This window comes from Gymnogyps californianus, chromosome 5, assembly GCF_018139145.2.
Source record: "Gymnogyps californianus isolate 813 chromosome 5, ASM1813914v2, whole genome shotgun sequence".
In the NCBI taxonomy this organism is placed as follows: domain Eukaryota; kingdom Metazoa; phylum Chordata; class Aves; order Accipitriformes; family Cathartidae; genus Gymnogyps; species Gymnogyps californianus.
The window spans coordinates 32,244,311-32,253,528 of NC_059475.1; the positions used below are offsets into that span (position 1 = coordinate 32,244,311).

Genomic DNA, 9,218 nt, shown 5'->3' on the forward strand with positions numbered 1-9,218 from the left:
GCAGACACCTTACCTGGGCCCATTGCTGTCTTTCCTCTTGGCTGAAACATTGCTTTGTTCTGTTTTTGCACCTCTGTCCATGTGCTCACTGGCATTCCTCTCCACAATTTCTCCCTCATCCAGTGCCCTGTGCAAACGGTAATTCACCATCTTCAAAACGATAAAGAGAGCTGCTATCACCGGGCAGTAGACAGCTACTATCATCATGGAAGAAGGAAGAGCCTTTCAAAAGAGAGTAAGAAAGAGTTAATGAACACAAGGTCAAATGTCCATAAGAATACATAAAGCTATCTAGAGTTTAACAGTTTCTCTCATACAGAAAATATTGATCATACTGAAAACGAAGGTTTAAACACACACCCTCTACAGTCAACCTGTGTGGAGACTGTTAGAAGTGTAGCAACATAGACAAAAGGAACAGTTGGACTACAAGATACCAAAGCACCACAGCAGCATGCTAAGTAGAGCTATCACTGGAGCCCAAGAACCAAATTCAACTCTTGTATTCCAATAGCCTGGAAAAAGAGAACAAGACCTAGACTAGGAAACCTAGAGCTAGCATGATTTTTTTGTATTACATCCAATACTTTTGATTAGTTGTTACAAATAAAAAAGATGGGAAGATTTTCAGCAATGTGAAAACTAAACTAAGCACAGAGTATGACCTTATTTCAGGGCTAGTACACAGCACCAAGTCCATTTTGGAAAAACTGGTGCAAGTTTGACAGCATGGTGGATGGGAGAAAACCTGCTCAACTACCCAACATAGATGTTTTGACATAGCTTGTCAGCTTCCAACAGCTACTCTTGCATGACAAGATACCGGTCAGTCACAAAAGCCAAACTTTTCCCTACCTGTATACAAAAAAAGGCTGTTTACATTTGTGGCTTACACATTTGAGCAGTAGTCCACAATAACCTGCAAGACCACAGGCTGCAACGATTATTTGTGCTAGACCATTACATGCCCATGGAAGGGCAGCTAACGCAGATGTTCTGAAGAGAGTTTTTCAGCTGTGTCAAAGGTGGCCAGAAGCCACATGAAAAACCTCAGTCCTGAATTCAACTTTTGAAATTCCACTCAGTGTTAAGACTTCTCATGCAACTTTTGCTGAGGCCCAAAAGGCTTTTACAGATCAATTACATCAGCAACAGATATTGATTAAGTGCAGCCTAATAGCTATTTAAAAGAAGTGTTCAGAGTACTAGTTAAATTTCAGATTTCACTTCAAAGCTTTCACCCTTCTAATTCACCTTTTATTCATACTTATAATTTTGCCATTTCCCTAGGCAGTCACTAAACAAAATGAGATTTTAACTCTTAGTCTTCATCCACAAATAGATCCTTTCCTCACAAAAGCAGCAAGAGTCTGTTCTCAAATATTTTGCTGCATTGCTATCCTTTACCCCACTGATGGTGTAGTTTGATACAAAATTCTAACAGCCATAAATATATATATATATATACACACAGACATAAGACAATCAGAATTAAACAGCATTTGTTACCCAGCACAAACATTAATTTAGTAGATGAGAAGAACAAATGAACTGTCTTTTTAGACCTCCTAGCCCAAGGAGAACTCCAGCTTGTTTCATACATCTAGTCTCCCTCCCTAGACAGACCATTGCAAGAGAAGAGTCTTTATGGTGATCAAAGCCCCATGCACATCTTGCAGAATCAGAAAGGGAACATGACTGGACAATAAGAGAGAGAGCCCTCTATTCTGCACATAAAGCTAGTTTTAGTCATTTAAGAGAGATCTGATCACAATACTAATATTTCTACATATTCAAGAGCTTATTAGTCCCAGAAGAACTGGCAGTGCTCATGACACAATTTAAGCCATGAGTTTAGCAAAAACACTGTTCAAAGATATTTCCAAATACAAAATATTGTACTAATAAAGAGGATAAAAGAATAAACATTTCTAAATATTGTATTGACTGTTGACTTCAGAACAAAACCAACCCTTAATCTGGCTGCTCACTTTCTGGCAGTAAGCGAAAACAAATAATCAATATAACATTTCTAAAGCCAAACAAGTATAAATAATTGAGTCTGGAATCAGGAGGCAGGTTACTTATTAGGATTCTTTTCTTAAAGAGATCCAGTTTAACCTACCTTTTCCTCCAAAACAAGTTAAGTCAACACTTAATATAACATTTGAAGTAAGACAGGCAAACTAAGCTGAGTATGCTAACTTAGCTTTTGCATGCTGAGCTGGACAAGACCCTAACAGACAGGGAGATTCACCTACCAAGCACCACTTCAGGAGGAGAAAGAGGAAACAAAGCTATTTAAAAACAGCATCAGTAAGCAACCAGGAGCCACAATGATGCTAATGGCATCCATACAACCCCTGAAGCAATACTACAAGGGCTCCCTCAAGAAATGCGGTGCTTCCGCTTCCAAGAACTTCAGAGGCAGCTAGCTCCCTGCAGACAAGGGCAAGCCCGTTAACTTTGGCAAAAAGTATGAGCTTCCTGTACCTGCTAAGCAGTCTGCTACCCAATCACAAACACAACTTCAACTATCCTCTCCTTTACAAGTACCTAGTGTTCAGAAGTCATTACCAGAAGAGTCAGTTTAACACTACACGACAAAAGTTAGAGTTAGTCTATAAAAGACATGCCTATACTTTTTCTATCTGGAGAGCTCTAAAATTTCTCCCCTCCGCTCCGTCAGCAGTGAGGTCACACAGTGTATCCAGTTTATCTTGTGGAATGCAAAATCTACACATCCTGTTCTGCAGAGGAAAGCTTTGAGAACAAGTGGGGAAAAAGGCAAAACACCCTCACATAACTTGCAGCAAACCCAATAAAGAATTAAAGGGTGCTTTTTCCTCACATCCTTTTTGTGTTCCATGTTTCCACAGGACTGCAGAAAGCTAAAAATTAGATAAGTTAACTCACTACTTTTCATTCTTCATATTCATTAGTAGTTACTCCTCTCTGGATAGGGCATATACTCAGGGAATAGAAGAAATTTTGGCATGTCTGGCATACTCTGCTGTCTGATCATACTTTACATTAAGTCTCATGCTGTGTTACAGCAGTGCTACCCATGGTACCAGCAACTCGTCTGCATTCCAGCCTCAAGAGGAAAAGCTACTGCAACCTACCCTAAACCACTGGTGCCTTCTCTGTTTTTCTTTGCCAAACTTAGAAGCATTCAACTTCCGTTTGGGGTCTTCTCGCCACAAACCAAAGCGAGTTAAAGCGAGATTAGTATTTTAAACTGTGCTTGACTATTACCACATTTGAGGAGAGATGGGTCTCTCACCAGCATAACTGAACATCCTATACAATACCATCTTCAAGATTGGAATACAAATCTAAGTCCTACAGATTTGCAGCTAGATATCATTTCAGTTCTTTTCACAAGTACTAAAGCATTTTTATTAGGCACAACAGACTAAAAACCTCAGGTTAGAGCCTGTTAGCAGACACCAGCTGGCTACAAGTCTGTAGCTACAACAGCATTTCAGAGAATATCCCATTTTACTGCACATCTTTAGTCACTTCCATTAGCACCAAAAGAAAACATACACTGAACAGCAGTAGTCACAACTGAAGCTCTTGTAGGAGAGAAGAAAGAGCTAGACATGACCATACAAAAACTGCCTGCTTTAATTACATTCTGTTGAAAACATCAGTCATCTAATGGCTGAACAAACCCAATCATTAGATAAACTCCTAGCTGAAAGTATTTCCCTAAATCTTAACAGGAAGTAAAGTAGTACTCTCAAAGACAGAGAGGGAGGGGAAGGACACTGATAGTCTACCACCTTTCCCTCAGGAGTTACTTTCCAAATTTAAACCTTTCAAGACAACTTATGAAATCCATACTATACACATGGACAAAGCTAAGATGCAGGAATGCACAGGTGAGGAGTGGGACTGTCCCTTCTGGAAGCTGCTGGCTCTTAGGTCAGCTCAGTTGTATCATAGCACACCTTTTGTGAAAGAGTGGGTAGAAAAAGCTCTAAGCACTCCTAGATTCCAGTGGTCAACCTAGAACAGAAAAGAAGCCTCAGACCACTACTTACAGGACTAAAATATTCCTATTCGAACTACAAAGGTCACCGTATCTTGATTCAACATTTCACATACATAAGTGCCAGGAACCAGCGGGAATTTCATTGATCACAGGCTGTGCTACATACTTATGAAGAAACAAACACTATATGGATCTTACCTAACCACATCTAGCTTTATTTAGCTAGACACTACAGATGCAATGAAGTTTCCAGATTCTTTTCAAAAAGAGACATGTAGGTGTTACCTGTTGAGAACATTCACAGGGAAGTCTCCCAAATCAGATTGCAACTCCTTACATAAAAGTGTTATCAATCAAACATTCGTTAAGCAGTAACAGCTGTCTTGTAAAACGCTCTCAAGTTCAAGCATTTTGAGGCCAGTATTTTACAGAAACATTCATACTGGAGAACAGGAAAGATCAAGAAACAGCAGATGTAGTTTTGTCACCATTTGTTGTTTATGAACAGCCAGAGCCCTTAAGAACTGCTGTTATCAGGAAGCATGTTCAGTTACAAGTTATCTAGTTTTTGACTGAAACCTCAAGTATACAAATGAAACTTGAGTAGCTGAGAAACTAGATGTGGCTTAGAGCAACGTGGGATACCAGGGATACTCATCACATATCCAACTTCAAGAACTTAAACTCTTACTTCAAGAGACAGCACCTATTTCAGAAGTGTCACTAGAAAAACATTTTCACGTGAAGCTACATTTATACAACCTACTTCTATAACTATGTACACAAGTTAGGAAATCAAGTGCGTATTAAGTGAACTGTTGTCTAAATGAGCTTGACTTTGACAGACAAGTTCTGTAGGTACATACGAGCCCATCACCCCAAGCAAGGTACAGTCCTGGCTCCTCTTCAGTCACTGGCAAAGTTCCCCGAGTGCTGGAGCCAAGACTTCACCCCCTCCTGCGCACGTGGTGGGGCTGAAACAGCATTCCGACTAAGGGAAGTGCTTTGGCAGCCTCCTGTCTTCCCCTCCCCCTTGCAACACTGATGCATAACATTGGCCTCTGCATTTAGGGTATTTTTTCCAACTCTACCACTATATTTTACAACCTAGTTGTACAGTTTCCCCAAATTGTAGCATATTTTCTTCTCCCAGCTTGAGTTTTGGATTAGAGTAAAAACAGGGATCAGCTCTTATGACAGATATGCACATCAACAAGCACAGTTGAGTCTATTACTGAATACAAATATCCAAACAGGATAGATTTAACTAGTCTAGAAAGCAGTATTTTTGTATGCATGCTGCCAAGCCACAGATCCAAGAATACAAACTCAAGCAGCTTCACTCAAGCAGACATTTCTCTTCCTCTACACCCCAATTCCTTCGTTATCTACACTTTTCTTTTTGCCACACTTCCAACAAGAACAGGTTAGTGTATAAATACACATAAGAAAAAGTATCTGCATCTGTAATATAGATACATTTTTGTATACATCTATCTGTTCTTCACACAGGGGTACAGACCTCACTTTCACGTGCTTAAGCCCAGAAGGCAGATGAGGGACCAAGGAAGAAAGGCTAGCTGAATTCTACTGCTCATTTCTTCAGTTGCTTTGCACCGTGCGTTAAACCCATCAACCCTAACAGCACTGACATGCACGTGCAAAGAAACACACAGATTTATGGTATTACTTGCTGACCACAACCATTACCAGATTCCATTCTGAAAATACAGGATCAATAGAAGGAATGCACAGACGAAAGATTAGCAACTTTGGGTGCAATAAACCTAGTCTTTAAGCAATAAGTGCATCTAAATTACCATATCCAAAAGTGATTAAGTGTTCCGTTCCTGTTGAGGGTTAAATAACCTTTGAAAAAAGTGATTAGCTTACTGTAAAATGCATTCAGCCTTGAGAGCCAGCTACAAGCAAAGTTCTTAGGGGATCCTTTTGCCTTTGCTGCTACAAAGCAACTTAGGAATAACTACAGTTATTGCTGCCCCAATGCATCAAAGCAACCCTATGATCTTGGAATTCCTTATGTGAGGAAGTTTTGTAAGTAATATAAAACCTGCCAGCATTCTTTCTATATACCTTGTTTTTTAAACACACAGGGTTGTTTGCCAGCAACAAGTCATTTGAAGCTAGCTTAGAAACTCCCTCCTACACACCAGTGAGCCATGGTCAGAATTCAGATTACAATTACCTAACATTTTTTAAGCAAGTTCTGCTTATTTATGCATGTCCTACAGTAATGCAACACTTACTGCTTTTTATTCTGAAAAAGAGCTTAAGAGATGCTAAAGAGCTAAGATGACCATCACGGTTCTGCCTGTTTAGTTTATGTCTAGACAACACTTAAACTGCAGAGGGTGGAAAGAGGGAAAACAGCCAAATATGATTCAATCTGCTTTAACTTGTGACTAATCTCCCTACTTACTCTCAGGGAAGCTGGCACTTGTTGTTGCATCTTTAACTTGTCCAGAGCTATGAAGCAAGAGAATTTCTCTGACCTCAACAAAACCCGAAGCAGCTTGCTTTTACCCATCTTTTCCCTTTGCACAGGAAAAGAAAAAAAGTTTAAAGCAACACTGAAGTTTATCCTATAGTATGGGCAACTGAAGCTTAACTGCTGCTTTAAGAGCAGCAGGAGACTCAAATGCCGGTCCAGATTTATCAGTTGTCAAAAGACCTAGGTACAATATAGATCAGCCCTGCTTCAAAGTCTCCTGCGCATGCAGGATATAGCTCACCACACCTTTGTGAACAGCCTTCTCAGCAAGGCGGTATTAATTAAATAGACTATTCTGTCAAAGCAGAAGAGCAGTACTTCGGGGGGGGAAGCTACATTTGAGACCAAAGGACTCCCCTCTTCCCATATTCAGTGGAGCTGCAAACAGATACAGATTCACAGTTTTTATAGAGAGGATCTGCTTACTTGAAAGTTTTATCTAGCTGTTGTCACATTAACTTTGGTTTTAAAAGCAGTTTGTCTCAGCCTGCGGTTTCCTTGCCAGCAGTCTAAAGTTTTCAAACAAAAAGCCTTGGAGCTACCTTTTCCAAGACACAGTAATGTGAATTAAAAGCTAACCATACAGGGCTGTAACCTCCTCTTCCACATTAGCTATTTCTTAGTATGAAGTGTCTCACACTGCAATCTTACAAATTGCTTTTTAACAAAGCAAATGTCTGATCCCAGAGCTCTCAATCTCTGCAACTGCACTCACATAGAGTTTTTCCTCCAAGGTTTCATTCACTAACTCACATTTTTTCACAAGGCAGTTTCTACTTTAAGTTGTCACAGCATCTGGACCTGGCAGACTTGCAAATTACATTCTACCTCATATGCTCAAAACTGGTCACAACACATCCAGTATGATCACACTTTTCTATTGGGAAATCTGAAGTGAAATATTAGTATTTCATAAATTACACACAACTGAGAAAGAAAAGCAGTGGCCAACAGGAAACTGTTCCCTTCTCTCATAACTGATCTTACCTCTCCTATATTAGTTTCCAAGCCCAAATGTCAGGAAAGTTTCTAGGTTTAAAGGTTAGTATTTTAACAGCTTTGATTGAAGTGTCAGATACAAAGATATATTCAAGAGGAACTCTCCCAAACCAAGTACACTAAAGTCTGGACACAAGCAAAAAAGCCAAAGTAACTTCTTGTCAATAACACACAGTCCAAACACGCTACCAGCCAGCACACAGTTCACTACACTATGGCCAAATAAACTTCTAGGTTATGGACCCTGAAGCACATCCCTCACCAGTCTCAGAAGTCAGAACAGAAAGTGACAGAGCTGCCAGCCAGAAATACTGGCTAGATCTGACAGCTTCTACAGAAACTGTGCGTTTTCCTGGACTAACAGTAGATCTGCAGTGGAAGCTAGTAGAGTTATGCCCAATTTTGAAAGAAAGTAAAGAGCAAACGAAGGCAAAATGCCAGCGACTGAAGCCCTGCCGCGCCCGAGGCGCTCCGCTAGCACCCACCCACATCTTCCCGGTAACAGGTCCGTGCTTCCGAAACGTCGCAGCCTCAGGCGTATTCCGGGCCGCCTCGATCCCGGCTGCCGGGCCCCGCCGCGGGCCACCGCTCACAGCGGCGGGCGCCGACAGGGGAAAGCCGCGGGCAGGCGGGCCCCGCGGCGCCCCTTCCCGGGGCAGCCCGGCAACGGCAGCGCGCAGGCGGCGCCGCGGGCAGGGGGCGCGCGTGCGACGGCCCCGCGGCCCTTCCCGCCCCCCCCGCCCCGGGCCTCCCCGCCGCCGCTGAGGCGGGCGGCCCCCCACAAGGCCCGCCCGCCCCGAGGCCTAGGCCGACACCGTTCCCCCGGGCGCGGCGGCGGCCTGCGCTCACCATGTAGAGGGTGAAGGGGAAGCCGAGCAAGAAGAGCCACAGGTAGAGGTGCAGCGCGTTGACCCCAGCGCCCTGGTGCGGGTCCTGGTACCAGCCGCCGCTCAGCGCCGCCCACACGCCCTGGCGCAGGATCTGCAGCACCTGGGAGCCCATGGCGGCCCCGCTCCGCCGAGCCGGCCCCGCTCTATCCGCCCTGCGAGCCCGGGCAGAGCCGCGCGCCGCCCGCCCTCCGCGACAGCCCGCACGGCCGCAACCGCCGCCGCCGCCTCCCCAGCAACGCCGCCGCCATCTTATGTCCGGGCCCCGGGCCGGCCGCCCGCCCCCGCGCCGCCGATAGACCGGCAGCCCTTGCGGCAGGGGACGCCCGCCCCGCGCTCTGTCGCCGGGGAGGGACAACGCTGCGGGGGCGGGGGCGCCCGCTACTGCGCCTGCGCGCGGCCTCACCGCTGCCCCCGCCTCCGCCGAGGCGGGCAGAGCCGGCGCCAGCGCCCCCTGGCGGCGCGGAGGAGGGCGGGGCGGCTGGGCGCTGGGCGGGTGAGGTGCCGCCGCCGGCCCTAATCCCCGTCCGGGGCCCAGACCCCACCTACGGGGCGGTAGCAGGCTGGGGTTCGCCCGCAGTACCGGAGGAGAACGTGTCCCCCGGTCAGCGAGGCGTGCTTACGCCTGCGGCCTGGCCAGGGTGGCTCCCGGGCCTCGTGCCGTGTCAGGATACTCCTAGAAAATGGAGGGAGACACAACCGTCGCAAAGGGCTTTTCCTTCCCCTCTCTCAGGGCCTTACTCCTGGCAAGGCGCGGTGTCCTCTCCTTGTGGCAGGGCAGGAGGACATTGTCGCATCGTACACGTTAATTCTTTAA

At 44.9% G+C, this 9,218-nt stretch overlaps 1 protein-coding gene across 3 annotated transcripts in view; it reads right to left on the reverse strand.

Moving 5' to 3' along the window:
* Window positions 1-8,599, reverse strand: part of PCNX1 (pecanex 1) — an 89,705-nt gene extending 81,106 nt beyond the window's left edge. For all 3 annotated transcript variants that reach the window (XM_050898171.1, XM_050898170.1, XM_050898169.1), the window contains exons 1-2: window positions 8,364-8,599; window positions 14-222 (exon numbers count right to left, since the gene is read on the reverse strand). In XM_050898171.1, coding sequence (XP_050754128.1) covers window positions 14-222; window positions 8,364-8,516 — 362 coding nt within the window. In that variant the 5' untranslated portion in view covers window positions 8,517-8,599. The remainder of the gene's footprint in view (window positions 1-13; window positions 223-8,363) is intronic.
* Between the last annotated feature and the right edge of the window lie 619 nt (window positions 8,600-9,218).